Source organism: Notolepis coatsorum (assembly GCF_963971535.1).
Source record: "Notolepis coatsorum genome assembly, chromosome: 16".
Classification (NCBI taxonomy): Eukaryota; Metazoa; Chordata; class Actinopteri; order Aulopiformes; family Paralepididae; genus Notolepis; species Notolepis coatsorum.
This window is the reverse complement of record NC_140180.1, coordinates 7784849-7804720: the sequence shown is the minus strand read 5'-3', so window position 1 is coordinate 7804720 and position 19872 is coordinate 7784849. Positions and strand designations below refer to the sequence as shown.

The window sequence follows — 19872 nt, the reverse complement described above, 5'->3', positions numbered from 1 at the left end:
TCTGGGAGCCACAGTCTGGGAGCCACAGTCTGGGAGCCACAGTCTGGGAGCCACAGTCTGGGAGCCACAGTCTGGGAGCCACAGTCTGGGAGCCACAGTCTGGGAGTCATAGCCTGGGAGCCACAGTCTGGGAGCCACAGTCTGGGAGCCACAGTCTGGGAGCCACAGCCTGGGAGCCACAGTCTGGGAGTCATAGCCTGGGAGCCACAGTCTGGGAGCCACAGTCTGGGAGCCACAGTCTGGGAGCCACAGCCTGGGAGCCACAGTCTGGGAGCCACAGTCTGGGAGTCATAGCCTGGGAGCCACAGTCTGGGAGCCACAGTCTGGGAGGAGACAGAGCCTGAGAGACAGAGCCTGGGAGCCACAGTCTGGGAGCCACAGTCTGGGAGGAGACAGAGCCTGAGAGACACAGTCTGGGAGCACAGAGCCTGGGAGATACAGTCTGGGAGGAGACAGAGCCTGAGAGACAGAGCCTGGGAGACAGAGCCTGGGAGACAGAGCCTGGGAGCCACAGTCTGGGAGGAGACAGAGCCTGAGAGACAGAGCCTGGGAGACAGAGCCTGGGAGACAGAGCCTGGGAGACAGAGCCTGAGAGACAGAGCCTGGGAGACAGAGCCTGGGAGCCACAGTCTGGGAGGAGACAGAGCCTGAGAGACAGAGCCTGGGAGCCACAGTCTGGGAGCCACAGTCTGGGAGGAGACAGAGCCTGGGAGACAGAGCCTGGGAGACAGAGCCTGGGAGCCACAGTCTGGGAGCACAGAGCCTGGGAGACACAGTCTGGGAGCCACAGTCTGGGAGCCACAGTCTGGGAGCCACAGTCTGGGAGCCACAGTCTGGGAGTCATAGCCTGGGAGCCACAGTCTGGGAGAAGACAGAGCCTGAGAGACAGAGCCTGGGAGCCACAGTCTGGGAGCACAGAGCCTGGGAGCCACAGTCTGGGAGGAGACAGAGCCTGAGAGACAGAGCCTGGGAGCCACAGTCTGGGAGCACAGAGCCTGGGAGATACAGTCTGGGAGGAGACAGAGCCTGAGAGACAGAGCCTGGGAGACAGAGCCTGGGAGACAGAGCCTGGGAGCCACAGTCTGGGAGGAGACAGAGCCTGAGAGACAGAGCCTGGGAGACAGAGCCTGGGAGACAGAGCCTGGGAGACAGAGCCTGGGAGCCACAGTCTGGGAGGAGACAGAGCCTGAGAGACAGAGCCTGGGAGACAGAGCCTGGGAGACAGAGCCTGGGAGCCACAGTCTGGGAGGAGACAGAGCCTGAGAGACAGAGCCTGGGAGCCACAGTCTGGGAGGAGACAGAGCCTGGTAGCCACAGTCTGGGAGGAGACAGAGCCTGAGAGACACAGTCTGGGAGGAGACAGAGCCTGGGAGCCACAGCCTGGGAGTCAACACTATTGAAATAAATGTAACACTAAACCCTAAATACTAAACACTAAATACCAATATATCTGCATTGTGTGAAGGAATGAATGAATGAATGAATGAATGAATGAATGAATGAATGAATGAATGAATGAATGAATGAATGAATGAATGAATGAATGAATGAATGAATGGATGGATGGATGGATGGATGAACGAATGAATGAATGAATGAAAACTTTATTTAACAGATTGCAGAATGGGTACAATACAGTACGGCTCAATACATACACAATTGTTAAGGGGATGCAGACCACGCTCTGCCTGGCTGGTAGCCTCTCTCACGCTCTCTCACAGCGAGACTTAAAGGGATATTTCACTTTAGTATAACTTAAAAATCAGCAGTCGTACCTCTTATCTAAAGTCATCGACTACAAGTGAGCTAGCGACCGCTGCTGTCCCTGTTGTCCGCTGTTGACAGCGGCAGTGGTCACTAGCTCACTTGTAGACGACTTCAAGTTCAAGACTGCTGAAACTTAACACGTTCTACTAAAGTTAAACATCCCTTTAAATGTCAGCTTAAAGTTTGTTGATATTTATTTTATTTTGTTTCCCATTGTCTGTACTTAACTGTGTCTTTATCTTGTTTGTTTTTATTATGACCACTAAGATTATTGTGATTTGTAATACTCAACATTTTTCCTTTTTATCCTTCCTCCTGTTGTCTGAAATAGCACTGTTGATGCAATATTTCCGTGCACAATTTTGTATTATATTTTAAATCTATAAATTTTAAATTAAAAACCACTACCTTAGAATCTTTCTATCTTCCTGTGGTCACTGTGTGGAAGCTGACTTCCTGTTCCTGTGGTCACTGTGTGGAAGCTGCTGCTGACTTCCTGTTCCTGTGGTCACTGTGTGGAAGCTGACTTCCTGTTCCTGTGGTCACTGTGTGGAAGCTGACTTCCTGTTCCTGTGGTCACTATGTGGAAGCTGCTGCTGACTTCCTGTTCCTGTGGTCACTGTGTGGAAGCTGCTTCCTGTTCCTGTGGTCACTGTGTGGAAGCTGACTTCCTGTTCCTGTGGTCACTGTGTGGAAGCTGACTTCCTGTTCCTGTGGTCACTATGTGGAAGCTGCTTCCTGTTCCTGTGGTCACTGTGTGGAAGCTGACTTCCTGTTCCTGTGGTCACTGTGTGGAAGCTGACTTCCTGTTCCTGTGGTCACTGTGTGGAAGCTGACTTCCTGTTCCTGTGGTCACTGTGTGGAAGCTGACTTCCTGTTCCTGTGGTCACTGTGTGGAAGCTGACTTCCTGTTCCTGTGGTCACTGTGTGGAAGCTGCTGCTGACTTCCTGTTCCTGTGGTCACTGTGTGGAAGCTGCTGCTGACTTCCTGTTCCTGTGGTCACTGTGTGGAAGCTGCTGCTGACTTCCTGTTCCTGTGGTCACTGTGTGGAAGCTGACTTCCTGTTCCTGTGGTCACTGTGTGGAAGCTGCTTCCTGTTCCTGTGGTCACTGTGTGGAAGCTGCTGCTGACTTCCTGTTCCTGTCTCTACCTCTACTTACCTACCTCTTTAGCCTACACTGTAAAAATTGAGATAGTATGACGACTGGCCCCAGCCGCAGGCAACGCTGACTCGGGGAGTCGAGACCGGAGTCTCTTGCATTGGTGACGAGCGCAATCTCCGCTACGCCACCCAGTCGCTACTTTTTGTTTTTCTACTTTAAGTGTAAATTGTTAGGAATCCGGGTAAGAATGTTGAGTTCAAGTGTGGCACGGAAGAAGGAGACAGAGAGGGTGTTGCTCTTCTCGAATATGTGTTGTTTTATTATCAGAAACACATTGAGCGATAATATAACTTTACGAAGTAAAGCAGGTAAATAGTAATACAAGGATTAATCAGGCTGCTCAACGAACAATAAACACTGTGCAACAACCATCAAATGCACACAGCACACACATCCACACGCACACACTCACTTTAAACAAACAACACACTGCACCACCCACTCTCCACACTTTAGATCACCTAAACACACTTTATATTTATTGGTAAAGGATTTGCACTACAACTCGTACACCTTACTGTAAATTGTACCTAAATTGTACCTCATCCCATTTCTGCTTTGCACTATATAGTATTGTATATTAGTACACTGCATAGTATATTGTATATTATATGGTAACTCAGTTACTTCTATTCGAACATTGTACATATGTCTATACTGAACACTGTGACCTCTATTTTTACTTCTTTTTACATGCTACTTTATTTTATTTCATACTTATCTTGTCTAGCACAGTCTCTGGAGCGTAACAGTAAGAAGCATTTTGTATAAAAGTGTTCTGTACTTCTGTATGACAACTATTAAAGAAACTTGGAAGGGTACTGAGAGAAACAATTTAAGGAAAGCAAATTATAGAGAATAGGGCGGTGAAAGATCCGACTTCTCGACCTTAAGCAAAGATAACTTTAAATCATAATAACGGGCGAGATATCCCACTTCTGCCCGTGGACGGCTGTTCCCAGTAACACTGCTGAAGCACCGACAGAAAGAGAGAGGCAAGGTATTACTATAAAGGCCTCAACACAGCCGGCAGACCCAATCAGAACCAGTGACACAAAACACAGGCAGGTGACAACAATCAGGGATAATTACAGAGACAGAGTGAGAATTCCAGGATGGCAGCAGAGCTTCCAATCCTAAATAGGGAGAGAAAGCCCAGACGTTACAGTAAATGCCATAGAAATACAGTAAATTACCTTTTATCAAAATATTAACCATTAAATAAAGGTTGTAATCTGTAAATGTATTTGATTTTACTGTAATTTGACAGTAAGTATTTGGCAACCATTGATGCCAGACATTTACTGTTTTCTTGCAGCTTTTTTCTTACAGTGTGGGCCCTACACTGTAAGAAAAAAAGCTCCACGAAAACGGTAAATGTCTGGCATCAATGGTTGCCAAAATGTGTAATAACACAGTAATACTTACTGTCAAATGACAGTAAAATCAAATACATTTACAGATTACAACCTTTATTTAATGGTTATTATTTTGATAAAAGGTAATTTACTGTATTTCTATGGCATTTACACTTAAAGTAGAACAACAAAAGTAATCTGTAAATAATAATACAGTGAATTTCCTGTGAAAACACATTTATTTTTTACAGTGTAGGATTTCTGAAGGCTAATCAAATATCTAACTTTAGTCAGATTTCACTCTGCTCTTCAGCGAGACCTCGGAAGGTCTGCTCTTAACTCCTCACCCAATAGCTTAGCTTGGCAGCTATTTTAGCCAATTAGCTTCAGACTGAACAGCTGGAGTACCCGCAAGGCTCCGCCTCTGCCCCCGCTTGAGCCGCCTGATTTCATGCATTAAAAATCGCTATGCAGTGCTTGTTAGTCTTAGTAGCCTGCGGTCTCCCTCCGCTCCTGGGGTAACCAGAGCTCCTGGGGTAATCCATCACCCATAATAATATGAATCTAGAAAAAACAGTGCTGACGGATAGACACAAGCACATGGACAAGGCACACAGCCCACTTGTTATAACGATATGAATTGTTATTATTATAGAAAAATCACAAGTTCACCCTCTTACTGCTTTGTTAAAGCTTACTATGGAGCGCTCTCTGACATTCTCTTATTGTATAACATTTGCTCAGGGTTGCCCATGACTCTGGGCTCACTTCTCAGCCAGAGACATAGACAGACATTTTCTTGTCAAAATGCTACCTTGGAACTTCTGACACAGCTAGAGAAATAGCCAGACACTGTCTCATCACTGTGCATTTCGACACAGGTTCTCTTAGAAGTGCCTGATAAGGCCAGTGTTTTCTTTCCTAGAGTTTCTTTCCTGGAGTTATTAGACAATCTGGGCTCACTTCTCAGATTGTCTTACAGTATAAAGAGTTATTAAACACTCAGGACTCACTTCTCAGATTGTCTTATAGTATAAAGAGTTATTAAACAGTATAAAGGACTTAGTTTGGACTCACTTCTCAGATTGTCTTACAGTATAAAGAGTTATTAAACACTCTCACTTCTCAGATTGTCTTACAGTATAAAGAGTTATTAAACACTCTCACTTCTCAGATTGTCTTACAGTATAAAGAGTTATTAAACAGTATAAAGAGTTATTAAACACTATGTGCTCACTTCTCAGATTGTCTTACAGTATAAAGGAGTTATTAAACACTCTGGACTGACTTCTCAGATTGTCTTGTACTCTCTGCTTTAAACTGAGACTCAACTGTGCACAGAATAAACTATTTTCTTTTCTATCCGTTTGACCAACATTTTGGGAAATTAGCTTACCGAGAGAGACAAGAAGATAAATACCAGTTTTCTCTCTGTGCGTTCAGTAGAAAGCTATCTGGCTGCATCTTAGCCTAGCTTAGCACAATGAATGGAAGCGGACAGTGCCGGTTAGCCTAGGCATTGTCCAACTAACACCTCTCCCGAAGGCTAACCGGTCATGTCTGCTTCCATTCATTGTGCTAAGCTAGGCCAACATGCAGCCAGATAGCTTTCTACTGAACGCACAGAGAGGAAACTGGTACATGTATATCTTCTCTCTCTGGAGAAGACGGTAAGCTCATTTCCCAAAATGTTGGCGTGTTCTTTTAGAGCTCACCAGACTTGATCAAACAAATTTTCCACAACATCGGAGCCAACGATTGTAGGATGAGACCGTCGGAGAGTACAAAGAACAACATAGCTATGGTCTCGTGATCTCACCAAAAAGATGAATCGGCATCAAGTAATTGTCTCTGGCTGCGAAGAAGTGTAGTGATGAGTTCCTTAGCAGATTAGCTTCCTTAAACCGATGGCTGGCTAGATTCTGTCATGAGCAGGGATTAGGTCACGTAGATAATCGAGCCCTCCTTTTGGGGGTGGCCCAGGGTTGCTCAGAGCAGACGGCCTTCACTGGACTTGGGTCGGCGCCTCTCTCTTATCTAAGAACGTAGAGCCATCTAGCTCCGAAGTAGTGGTTTAATGACGGCTGATCTGAAGACAGAGGGAAACAGGCCAGAAGAGAAGAGAGTGAATAATGTTGAGCTTTGAGAAGAGGGTGAATAATGTTGAGCTTTGAGAAGAGGGTGAATAATGTTGAGCTTTGAGAAGAGGGTGAATAATGTTGAGATTTGAGAAGAGGGTGAATAATGTTGAGCTTTGAGAAGAGAGTGAATAATGTTGAGATTTGAGAAAGGGGGTGAATAATGTTGAGATTTGAGAGGAGAGTGAATAATGTTGAGCTTTGAGAGGAGAGTGAATAATGTTGAGCTTTGAGAAGAGAGTGAATAATGTTGAGATTTGAGAGGAGAGTGAATAATGTTGAGATTTGAGAGGAGAGTGAATAATGTTGAGCTTTGAGAAGAGAGTGAATAATGTTGAGCTTTGAGAGGAGAGTGAATAATGTTGAGATTTGAGAGGAGAGTGAATAATGTTGAGCTTTGAGAAGAGAGTGAATAATGTTGAGATTTGAGAAGAGAGTGAATAATGTTGAGCTTTGAGAGGAGAGTGAATAATGTTGAGCTTTGAGAAGAGGGTGAATAATGTTGAGCTTTGAGAAGAGAGTGAATAATGTTGAGCTTTGAGAAGAGAGTGAATAATGTTGAGATTTGAGAAGAGAGTGAATAATGTTGAGCTTTGAGAGGAGAGTGAATAATGTTGAGCTTTGAGAAGAGGGTGAATAATGTTGAGCTTTGAGAAGAGGGTGAATAATGTTGAGCTTTGAGAAGAGAGTGAATAATGTTGAGCTTTGAGAAGAGAGTGAATAATGTTGAGCTTTGAGAAGAGAGTGAATAATGTTGAGCTTTGAGAAGAGAGTGAATAATGTTGAGCTAACGTTGGTCCAAAATGAAAGTTTTGGCCTACCTGGCTTTTATAAAAAAAATTGCATTATCAATACAATATAGACATCATCTATGATCATAAATGGCAAAATGGTAAATGGTGCATCTACAGTAAATAGCGCTTTTATCCAAAGCGCTTTAAATTTTTTGTTCCTCACATTTTATTCATTCACTCACACACAGACGGCAGAGGCGACCATGCGAGGTGCCAACCTGCTCATCGGGAGCAGTTAGGGGTTAAGTGTCTCGCTCAAGGATCAAATCAAATCAATTCAGGACACTTCAACACGCCGCCCGGGAGGAGCGAGAATCAAACCGGGAACCTCTGGATTTACCAGACGACTGCTCTACCTCCCGAGCCACGGTCGCCCCAGATACAAGTCCGATTTTTTGCAGTGTGACTTCAGTCTGAACAGTCATATCAGAATTCATGCTACTTTTACATCACTCTAGATTGACATTCATCACAACTCTGTGCTGGAGGGAGTCACTCTGTGGATACAGACATGGAAGACAGCTGTGATGGAGGTGGTCAGTGGATACAGACATGAAGACAGCTGTGATGGAGGTGGTCAGTGGATACAGACATGGAGGACAGCTGTGATGGAGGTGGTCAGTGGATACAGACATGGAGGACAGCTGTGATGGAGGTGGTCAGTGGATACAGACATGAAGACAGCTGTGATGGAGGTGGTCAGTGGATACAGACATGGAGGACAGCTGTGATGGAGGTGGTCAGTGGATACAGACATGGAGGACAGCTGTGATGGAGGTGGTCAGTGGATACAGACATGAAGACAGCTGTGATGGAGGTGGTCAGTGGATACAGACATGAAGACAGCTGTGATGGAGGTGGTCAGTGGATACAGACATGAAGACAGCTGTGATGGAAGTGGTCAGTGGATACAGACATGAAGACAGCTGTGATGGAGGTGGTCAGTGGATACAGACATGAAGACAGCTGTGATGGAGGTGGTCAGTGGATACAGACATGAAGACAGCTGTGATGGAGGTGGTCAGTGGATACAGACATGAAGACAGCTGTGATGGAGGTGATCAGTGGATACAGACATGAAGACAGCTGTGATGGAGGTGATCAGTGGATACAGACATGAAGACAGCTGTGATGGAGGTGGTCAGTGGATACAGACATGAAGACAGCTGTGATGGAGGTGGTCAGTGGAGGGACAGTGTTTACCTCATATATTTACCTCAGGTATTTAAGATACTTCTATACAAACTAAACTTGAGGAGACATTTCATAACCGGTCTGTGTTTGAAAGCATAATAGAAAGAAGAAATGTCTCTCTTTCACCTCCTCCTCGCCCCCATTATCATCTGCTCACGGATTAGCTGGCCTAATTGTAAATTAAACCATAAATTGTGACTTCAGTGTCCTCCATGTTTACATTCATCTTCTTTATTGTTCATTTGTGCATGCAGGTCAATTCAGGAGCATGACCAACATTGGATAAGAGCCCTGTAGTGTGAGATAAAGACCTTGGTTTGAGTCTATGCCATCAATCTAGTCTGTAATTAATTCAATGTTAATTAAAATGCAATAGAATCGTTGGTTGTATACACAGCATTGAGAGCAGTAAGTTGCAAGACAAAACCCGCCAAATCTTCCACCATCGACTAAAAAGACACCTTTTCAATATCTTAATAAAGAAAACTAGCATTCTTACTGTATTATGTACTATGCTACTATATACTACTATCTATTATGTACTATGCTACCATGCCTATACTACACCTACTATGCTACTATGTATATACTACTATCTACTATGCTACTATGTCTATACTACTATCTATTATGTACTATGCTACCATGCCTATACTACTACCTACTATGCTACTATGTCTATACTACTATCTATTATGTACTATGCTACTATGCCTATACTACTACCTACTATATTACTACAGTATGTCTATACTACTATCTATTATGTACTATGCTACTATGTCTATACTACTATCTACTATGCTACTATGTCTATACTACTATCTACTATGCTACTATGTCTATACTACTATCTATTATGTACTATGCTACCATGTATATACTACTATCTATTATGTACTATGCTACCATGCCTATACTACTACCTACTATGCTACTATGTCTATACTACTACCTACTATGCTACTATGTCTATACTACTATCTATTATGTACTATGCTACTATGCCTATACTACTACCTACTATGCTACTATGTAGGGCTGACCCCTATTAATCGATTAGTCGACTAATCGGTCGAAAGGAGCCGTAGTCGACTGGCCAACCTCTTAGTCGAATATAATAATTTTTTTTTTTTTTTTTTTTTTTATCATTTTTTCCAAAAGAAAAGAGGCCTAGAAGCGTGGCTAACGCTAATGGCACGCATACCAGAGGCTAACTGCCTACGAAAACAGGCACAGAGGCACTGAAAGAGGATTTCACCCATCTAATGAACACACTAGACTAGACAAATATCAAGATGTATCCATCAGTGGACCAATTGCATGCTTTTGCAGAGGACAAGAAGCCTTCAGTCGACTCCTTCAGACATTAAGCACCCCCCACAGCCCAAATGGAATGATACAAAAATAAAATAAAAATAAAAATAAAAAGGTTTTAAAATATTATATATATATTTTTTTTTCTTTTTTTAAGTCGACCAATAGTCGACTAACGGCAAATTTTGGCCAATCCTAGTCGACCATCCAAATCCTTAGTCGGGGACAGCCCTACTACTATGTCTATTATATACTATGCTACTATGTCTATACTACTATCTACTATGCTACTATGTCCATACTACTATCTTGATTGATTGATTGATTGATTGATTGATTGATTGATTGATTGATTGATTGATTGATTGATTGATTGATTGATTGATTGATTGAAAACTTTATTAACAGATTGCAGAATGGGTACAATACAGTACAGCTCAATACACACAATTGTTAAGGGGATGCAGACCAGAGAAAGACTTTCGTCTTGTTTACATCAGGGTCCCCCATTTTCAATGCATCAGGACATATATGACATACATGACATACAGATAGACAGTACTGCTACATCTATACATTTATGACATACCAGATTTGCAAATACAGTACTTTTTGTGATACAAAAAGAGTCCAGAAAAGAGAGTATATACATTTGACGTAAAAACTGTACATTGGAGGAGGTTGGGTAGGTGGGGTGGGGTTGCGTGGTTGGGGGAGGGGGGGGGGGCTGTACATTGGAGGTGGTTGGGGGGGGGGGGGGGGGGTTGGATAGGAGGGGTGGGTGGTTGGGGAACACTGTACAACTGTACAAGCAAAACTGTACATTGGAATATTGACAAAACCATACTTGGTAATTTACTGTACATTGGAGGGGGTTGGAGTTCACTGCTCATGCTTTTGGTAAGCTTTGACTGAGTTTTACCAAACATTTTTTGTCTCTGGTTTTCAATCTACTATGCTACTATGTCTATACTACTATCTATTATGTACTATGCTACTATGTCTATACTACTACCTACTATGCTACTATGCCTATACTACTACCTACTATGCTACTATGCCTATACTACTATCTACTATGCTACTATGTCTATACCACTATGCAGGGGTGTAAAGTACTTGAGTAATTGTACTTCGTTACAATACTTAAGTACTGTTTTGGGGGATTTGTACTTTACTCGAGTATTATTAGGTTTGTATACTTTGTACTTTTACTCCATTACATTTCAGAGAAAAAAAACATACTTTTTACTCCTTACATTTAAAATGCAGACCTACAAAGTACAAAGTACAAATCTCACAGGTCCAACCATTTTAATTAGTATATTTTAATTGTTTATCTGGCCGAACTAACGTTAACCACGTTATTAATCCTGCGACCGCAGGTAAACAGCCAATCAAATCCCCATCAATGGAAAATGAACCCGCCCATACCCATGCTGATTGGTCCTTGTCCAACACTAGAAAGCGGGGATCTTTGATTAAACACCTGCTATCAGAAGAATAGACAGTCAGATCCGCATTATGCTGTGGTTAATATTGTGATATTATTCAGGGTACTCCAGTATTATGTCTTTAATATTGTGATATTATTCAGGGTACTCCAGTATTCTGCCTTTAATATTGTGATATTATTCAGGATAATCCAGTATGCTGTGGTTAATATTGTGATATTATTCAGGATAATCCAGTATGCTGTGGTTAATATTGTGATATTATTCAGGATACACCATTCTATTTTTAATATTGTGATATTATTCATGCTGTGATGTGAATGCTGTCCATGTTAGTTTACCTTCAATGGAGAAGTGCATTAAATAAAAATGTAAAATGTTATCCACTTTTACTCCTATTTTTTCTATTTTTCTACCCCAAAATGGGAGGGTAGTTTATTTACCAGTGTTGTGGCTATGTTAGTGAAGAATGTGTTTAAGTATTTGGCCACATCCAGCTTGTCTGTGATGAGTGTTTTCTGTCTTTATGTTTATGTTTGTAAACCTGGTTTTTAGTTTTTTGCTGCAGCCTAGTTGGTTGTTAGTAATTTCCAAAGTTCACATGGTTTGTTTTTGTTTTCCTCAGTTTTGTCATTTGTTTTTGTGCGGATTTGATCATGGTGTTTACATCGTTTCTTTTTCTGTTTCTTTATATTTTGAGTTATTCCACGTGGGCTTGGAGAACACTGTTTGAGCTTTTGGCAAGCTTTGTCTGACTTTTATGAAGTTCAGAGCATTTCTTTTCTCTGGTTTTCATAGCGGTCAGTATTTCAGAGTGCATCCATGGTTCAGCACGATTTTTAACCCTGGTGGTTCTTAGGGGGGCCATGTTGTTACAGTAAGTATTGTTGTGAATTTGGTTTTGAATCCAAGCCATGTTTCTTCAACTTGTGTACCACTGAGCTTGCTAATGCAATAACTGACACAATTTGGTCCAAACTGTTCCCTAGCAACAGAATTCCAGTGAAACTGTCTATAATATGCCTGAGTCCCTATGGGCCATTGTGTATCCGTTTTGAAGGTCCTTGACATGAAAACATTTTGGCAACCTCTGCTCTAAATGACATTTGACCTTTTCCCCCAGCATGATTTTGTGCGCCGGGAGCGCCCACCGCGGGTCCTTATCGACCTCATCCAGAGGACCAAGGATGCGGTGCGCGAGCTGGACAACCTGCAGTACCGCAAGATGAAGAAGATCCTGTACCAGGAGAAACACAACGGGCCCATGGGGGAGAGCCATGAGGAGGAGGAGGTGAGGGAAGGAAAGGGGTATCTCATGGGGGAGAGCCAGGAGGAGGAAGAGGTGAGGTAAGAGGAGGAGGAGGGAGGGAGGGAAGGAAGGAAGGAAAGGGGTATCTCATGGGGGAGAGCCAGGAGGAGGAAGAGGTGAGGTAAGAGGAGGAGGAGGGAGGGAGGGAAGGAAGGAAGGAAGGAAAGGGGTATCTCATGGGGGAGAGCCAGGAGGAGGAGGTGAGGTAAGAGGAGGAGGGAGGGATGGAAGGAAAGGGGTATCTCATGGGGGAGAGCCAGGAGGAGGAGGTGAGGTAAGAGGAGGAGGGAGGGATGGAAGGAAAGGGGTATCTCATGGTGGAGAGCCAGGAGGAGGAGGAAGTGAGGAAAGAGGAGGAGGGAAGGAAGGAAAGGGGTATCTCATGGGGGAGAGCCAGGAGGAGGAGGAGGGAGGGAGGGAAGGGGTATCTCATGGGGGAGAGCCAGGAGGAGGAGGAGGGAGGGAGGGAAGGGGTATCTCATGGGGGAGAGCCAGGAGGAGGAGGAGGGAGGGAGGGAAGGGGTATCTCATGGGGGAGAGCCAGGAGGAGGAGGAGGGAGGGAGGGAAGGGGTATCTCATGGGGGAGAGCCAGGAGGAGGTGAGGAAAGAGGAGGAGGGAGGGAGGGAAGGAAAGGGGTATCTCATGGGGGAGAGCCAGGAGGAGGAGGAAGTGAGGAAAGAGGAGGAGGAGGAGGGAGGGTGGGAAGGAAAGGGGTATCTCATGGGGGAGAGCCAGGAGAAGGAGGGAGGAGGGAAGGAAAGGGGTATCTCATGGGGGAGAGCCAGGAGGAGGAGGAGGGAGGGAAGGAAAGGGGTATCTCATGCGGGAGAGCCAGGAGGAGGAGGAGGTGAGAAAAGAGGAGGAGGAGGGAAGGAAGGAAAGGGGTATCTCATGGGGGAGAGCCGGAAGAAGGAGGGAGGGAAGGAAAGAAAGAAAAGAAAGAAAATAGTATCTCATGGGGGAGACATGAAGATAAACAGTGGATCATTTGAGCTCTGTGCTATAGGTTTAAGTGTCCTCCCTGTTGTATTTTAGCCCTTGTACACACTTGCACTTTATAACATTTTGAGATGCGCTTTTGACGTAATTTTTGTTTTGCCAAATCCACACAGCGGTTTAGTTAACTATAAAATCACTTTGCTATATTTTTGCAAATTTTATATATGAAACTTAGCTTTGATAAGCAGTGAATTAATTCACGCCTGCCTCGTTGATAACATTGCCATGGCAGCATTGTCATAACAAGTAACATTGTGAACATTCCGATGATGAGCGTTCTATAGTTTTCATACCACCTGGTGATCAGTCCAAACGGTGCAAAGAGGAACCCTCTCGGTAGGCGTGGGATGCCGACACGGGAGACGGCATGCCCCTTGACCTTTGACCTGCTGGCCAGGGCTGGGGTGAAAGGGCACAGACACCCAGTCATTGTCACCCAACGACACGTGACGCAATTCAGACCTGCTACTTGACCTTTGTCCAACAATACATCCCCTGAGGCTTCTCTGAGAAACAGGAGATTTTGTTCAGCAGCCTCCATGTAGAATAGATAACTGTGCTCTCGATACAACCTGAAAATAGATGAAGCGTTCAGATGAAAGAGGATCGCTGTCCCTGTTGAACAGCCAATGCACACATGGTCATTAATCTTCAGTGAATCAATGGTAGAAAATTAACACCACACTTATTTACTTTAAGGGTCAACATCTTAAAACAGTCATAGAGCTGATTTACATAATAGAACATTTGCCTCTACGTAACTTCAACTGACCTCCATAAGATATACTGTAAGCAGATAGAAAGTGATTCATACACTATATTAATGCAGACACTGAACACTGGTACATCTAAAAGCAATGTATTTTGATTCCTTTTGGCCATCATGCCCCAAATATGTGGCACAAATCGTATGCGTTTTTCATGCCACACAATTTGTATTTATTTATTTTGTGCACTAATTCAGTCAGGGGCCTATTAAAAGACAAACAGAAAGGCATGGATGTAGGAACTGGACAGGCAAATGACACACACACACACACACACAGGTCAGGTTAATGGGAAATTTAGCGTGACTTTGAATCTAATGCCCTCTAGAGATCACTGTTTTTCCCCCCCTTTATCAAGGCCGTCTGTCGCTGGATTTAATGACACCATTTGGAAAAGCCACTATTTACGGGAGGTGAAAAATATAGGGGTAGGGAGGGAGAGATAGAGTTTGTGTGTGTGTGTGTGTGTGTGTAAATATATACCTGTGTGTGTGTGGTTATATTTATGAACACCTCTGTCGGTGTGTACTGTATGTCCTTCCACATCTCTTTCCATGCACACCTCTTTCTCTTTGCCCCCTCACACACTAACCCTGGCCCCCCACCCCATCCCTCTCTCCCATCTCCCACCTGCCCCCCCCCTCTCATTTGCAGGACGGCGAGGCGGCCAGCTGTAAGATGAACAGCCTGGGTAGCAACCAGTCCATCCCCAGCACCTCGGTCAGCACGGGCAGCCCGAGTAGCAGCGTCAATAGCATGCAGGAGGTGCTGGACGACAGCTGCTCAGACATGACCATGATGCACCAGCAGGACTATGACAGCACCCTGGACTCCTCCCCACACACCAAGAAGGTAGAGAGAGTAGGAGGGGCCTCCCCACACACCAAGAAGGTAGAGGGAGTAGGAGGGGCCTCCCCACACACCAAGAAGGTAGAGAGAGTAGGAGGGGCCTCCCCACACACCAAGAAGGTAGAGAGAGTAGGAGGGGCCTCCCCACACACCAAGAAGGTAGAGAGAGTAGGAGGGGCCTCCCCACACACCAAGAAGGTAGAGAGAGTAGGAGGGGCCTCCCCACACACCAAGAAGGTAGAGAGAGTAGGAGGGGCCTCCCCACACACCAAGAAGGTAGAGAGAGTAGGAGGGGCCTCCCCACACACCAAGAAGGTAGAGAGAGTAGGAGGGGCCTCCCCACACACCAAGAAGGTAGAGAGAGTAGGAGGGGCCTCCCCACACACCAAGAAGGTAGAGAGAGTAGGAGGGGCCTCCCCACACACCAAGAAGGTAGAGAGAGTAGGAGGGGCCTCCCCACACACCAAGAAGGTAGAGAGAGTAGGAGGGGCCTCCCCACACACCAAGAAGGTAGAGAGAGTAGGAGGGGCCTCCCCACACACCAAGAAGGTAGAGAGAGTAGGAGGGGCCTCCCCACACACCAAGAAGGTAGAGAGAGTAGGAGGGGCCTCCCCACACACCAAGAAGGTAGAGAGAGTAGGAGGGGCCTCCCCACACACCAAGAAGGTAGAGAGAGTAGGAGGGGCCTCCCCACACACCAAGAAGGTAGAGAGAGTAGGAGGGGCCTCCCCACACACCAAGAAGGTAGAGAGAGTAGGAGGGGCCTCCCCACACACCAAGAAGGTAGAGAGAGTAGGAGGGGCCTCCCCACACACCAAGAAGGTAGAGAGAGTAGGAGGGGCCTCCCCACACACCAAGAAGGTAGAGAGAGTAGGAGGGGCCTCCCCACACACCAAGAGGAGGGACCGATGAGGGAGAGAGGGAGAGAGGGATGGATAGATAGAGAGATAGACTGGCAGAGACAGAATTTTTTTATTATTGTATTTTAACTTCAAATTATATAAGTTACATGTATATATACTACACACAGCTTGATTTTGCTCAGAAAAATACAAATATGTATTTTGTGTGTGCATAGCGTATCCCCACCATGAATGAATGAATGAATGAATGAATGAATGAATGAATGAATGAATGAATGAATGAATGAATGAATGAATGAAAACTTTATTTAACAGATTGCAGAATGGGTACAATACAGTACGGCTCAATACATACAATTGTTAAGGGGATGCAGACCTGAGAAAGACGTTTGTCTTGTTTCCATCAGGGTCCCCCATTTTCAATTCATATAGACATTTATGACATACACAACATACATGACATTTATGGCATAGGGACATATAGGTATTTAGTAGAGTCACACTCTACACCATCACACTCTACACTGATAGGATGCCCATTTTAAATGACAAACAATGGGAACATTTTTAATTTCTAAATTGCTAAACCCAGTCACGTCCTACTCGTGGATAATAGCAGTGTGTTCGACTAATGAAATGAACATGCAGGCCAATGCAAACATCCTTCTGGGTTTCTGAAACACGGTTTTAACCCCTTCTCCTCCCACTTGTAACCATGGCAACCGCCGACACACTCCTCGCACTCTAGCAGATCTCTTTAAGTTCCATCTCCCGACACTGTTCACACCCAGGGAACAAAGGCTCTTCTCAGATGCCTTTGCACATGTATGCAAAGCACACGCACACACATACATACATACAGAACTCACCACACATAAGCATACATACACACATAGACACAGAGCTCACACGCACACAGAGGTCCACTGAATTCCTGTCATTCTCGTTGAATACTCAGCGTATCTTCCAAAGCTGTAGGGATGGCTGTCATTCCACTGTAATTTTATTTTTCTCATCTGCTCTTGTCTATTTTGACAAAGTATGAATAACTATGGCACTGTGAATAGGCAGCCAGTGTGTCAGCCTCGCATGCGGAGGTGTACTCCTCCAAGAAGAGCTTTTTAACACGGCGCTGGAAGTTCCTTCCTTGCACAAAGTCGCTGGGTTCACAAACTTGTCAAGAATGTGTAGTGTTTCAGTTGACTTCGTCTGAACAAGAAGATGCTGAGGCTGTTGTAATTTAAGTAAGATGTTGGGTTACTATATCCATCTGAAAAGATAAATATTCCCTGTAAGAAATGGTATTTGAGCCCCTACAACACAGAGATCCATTGACGTTTTCCACCTTATTTACTTCATAGCCTTGTGAATGAAATGCATTAATTCATAGGTTTTGACTCTGAGGAAGATGCAGTGCGCATCGAAACATTAGTAATGTGCACCTCATTGATATTTAAGTGAATCGTGTGCTCTAGAACAGGGGTTCTCAACCTTTCAGCTGCCAAGGCACCCCTGTGTTCAATAAAATATTCCAAGGTACCCCTACATACGATAAAGACTTTTCCAGTCCTGTCTTTTTTGCTACAATGATGACAAAAGTGCTTGCTTTCAAAATAATGTTTATTTAAGAAACCGGGAAACACATGTGTGTATATGCAGGCTATATAATGCATTATTAACAGGTGTTTCAGGTCTAAATGGCTTAGTACTGTTGACATTACACTGCTTGTAGTAGTAAATCAAATAGCATATTTCTTTAAATAAAATTACAGAAAATTATCACTAAAGTGCTATCTGTTGCAGCTGCATATTTGTATAAGTGTGACCATTTCTCAAACTGAAAATCATGTATTTTTTTTTAAATACAGAAAAGGATCACTAAAGTGTTATCTGTTGCAGCTGCACTGTTCTCCATAAAAATAGCATATTTGGATAAGTGTGACCATTTCACAGAAAAGGATCACCAAGTTACCATTTCTCAAAAAAATATAAATAAATACAGAAAATAAGCACTCGTTCACTCAGTGGACATTTCTAGCTCAATGCGAGGTCTGCTGCTGCTGGCTAATAATACGGTCAATACGTGGGGATATCTTTGACAAGGCAACACGCATGTCATCCTCAAGGCTCAACTTGGCCCTATATTTTGTTTTCAGAGCTGTCATGGATGAAAAGCCAGCTTCACACAGATATGTGGTGCTGAATGGTATCAACACCTTAACTGCTGTATCATGAGATACTTGGTACTCGGCTCCACACTCTGAAACGAGCTGTCCAGGTGGTATCAGATGATATTTCAATGAGTTCTTCCAAGAGTTTGGATGGAGATGTGTCAGGAAGCTTCGTCTCAATGTTGTCTGTAAAGTTTTTTTTTTATCCAGAGTAACTTGGTGATCCTTTTCTGTGTTTTATTAAATAATGATTTACAGATTTTGAGAAATGGTCAAACTTATCCAAATATGGTATTTTCATGGAAAACAGTGCAGCTGCAACAGATAGCACTTTAGTGATAATTTTCTGTAATATAAAAAGAAAAAGCATTAATTTAATTAAGGCACCCCTGGCAGCTCTCTGAGGCACCCTAGGGTGCCGCGGCACCCCTGTTGAGAACCGCTGCTCTAGAATCTTCTTTTGGGTTCTGTCTTTAAGAAGTGGCCCATAGACCTGTTCCCATTGTATTGTCCTGTTGTGAGAGCACTGAGCCCCGTTTGAGGAGTGGAAGATATTCCTTAAACCCTATGAATGAATTAAAAGCAGACTTCTGTCATTCTAAAATTTTCATTTTGTTTCTCATTTTGCTCTTCTCTATTTCCTGTGTGTGTGTGTGTGTGTGTGTGTGTGGTCCAGGACCACCATTACAACTGGGACGATGGGATCCACAGGGACCACCGGTTGGACCTGAGACCGGCCTCCTCAGACAAGAGCAGCCAGGCCCACAACTATAAGAACCAGGCCCGTTTCGCCACCATCAAGTCGGCCTCGCTGGTATGTTCCAAGAGCCTTTCCCTGGTTTCAGTTCAAACAGTAGTGTCACTTTTTGCCCTCACTGCAAAGCCATAACTGATCATAAACCCTACATTTAACTACTCCCACCACCTAAAGATGTTAAATAAATGTACAAACGTCCTTCCCAGCTATGGGATCTAGACACTACAAATTGAAAACCTCAATTGGCCTCAATTTGAAAAACCGAACGATTAATCAACTGAAAAAACAACCACCACCACCTCTTAGTTGACAAAGACCCTGACAGCCTGAGATGGGGAAAACCATACTGCCAGTTAAATACACGCTTCTTTAACTTAACTAATGTCTTCATTCAGAGGACTGAATGAATGAATGAAAACTTTATTTAACAGATTGCAGAATGGGTACAATACAGTACGGCTCAATACACACAATTGTTAAGGGGATGCAGACCTGAGAAAGACGTTTGTCTTGTTTCCATCAGGGTCCCCCATTTTCAATTCATATAGACATTTATGACATACACAACATACATGACATTTATGGCATAGGGACATATAGGTATTTAGTACTGATACATTTGTGACATAAACGGTATTCAAATATACAGTACTGTTACCCCTAGATCCTGACAGAGTATATACATATGATGGGGAGGGGGGACTGTACATTAGGAGGGGGTGGGTGGGTGGGAGAGAAATATACATACGGCGGGGAGGGAATGTATACATGCGGTGGGGAGGAGACTGTCTATTAGGAGGTGGTGGGGGTTTTGGGCATTTACGGTGGCCAGTTTCGAATTGCAGCCTCCCGTAGGTGCTCTTTAAGAGCGGTTTTGAATGTGGGTAGGGATTCACATTCCTTTACAGCTTTGGGTAGGGCGTTCCACATTGATGTGGCATAATTGCGAAACGTGTTTAGTCCCTTGTT

At 44.1% G+C, this 19872-nt stretch overlaps 1 protein-coding gene across 1 annotated transcript; it reads left to right on the top strand.

Moving 5' to 3' along the window:
* Window positions 1-7038: 7038 nt before the first annotated feature.
* On the top strand, window positions 7039-19310 carry LOC311242531 (serine/threonine-protein kinase TAO3-like; the record flags this gene model as incomplete). Its single annotated transcript, XM_084331489.1, has 5 exons — window positions 7039-7059; window positions 12310-12477; window positions 14918-15115; window positions 18823-18960; window positions 19299-19310. The coding sequence occupies 5 exons, from the start codon at window positions 7039-7041 to the stop codon at window positions 19308-19310; spliced, it is 537 nt and encodes a 178-aa protein (XP_084187615.1).
* Between the last annotated feature and the right edge of the window lie 562 nt (window positions 19311-19872).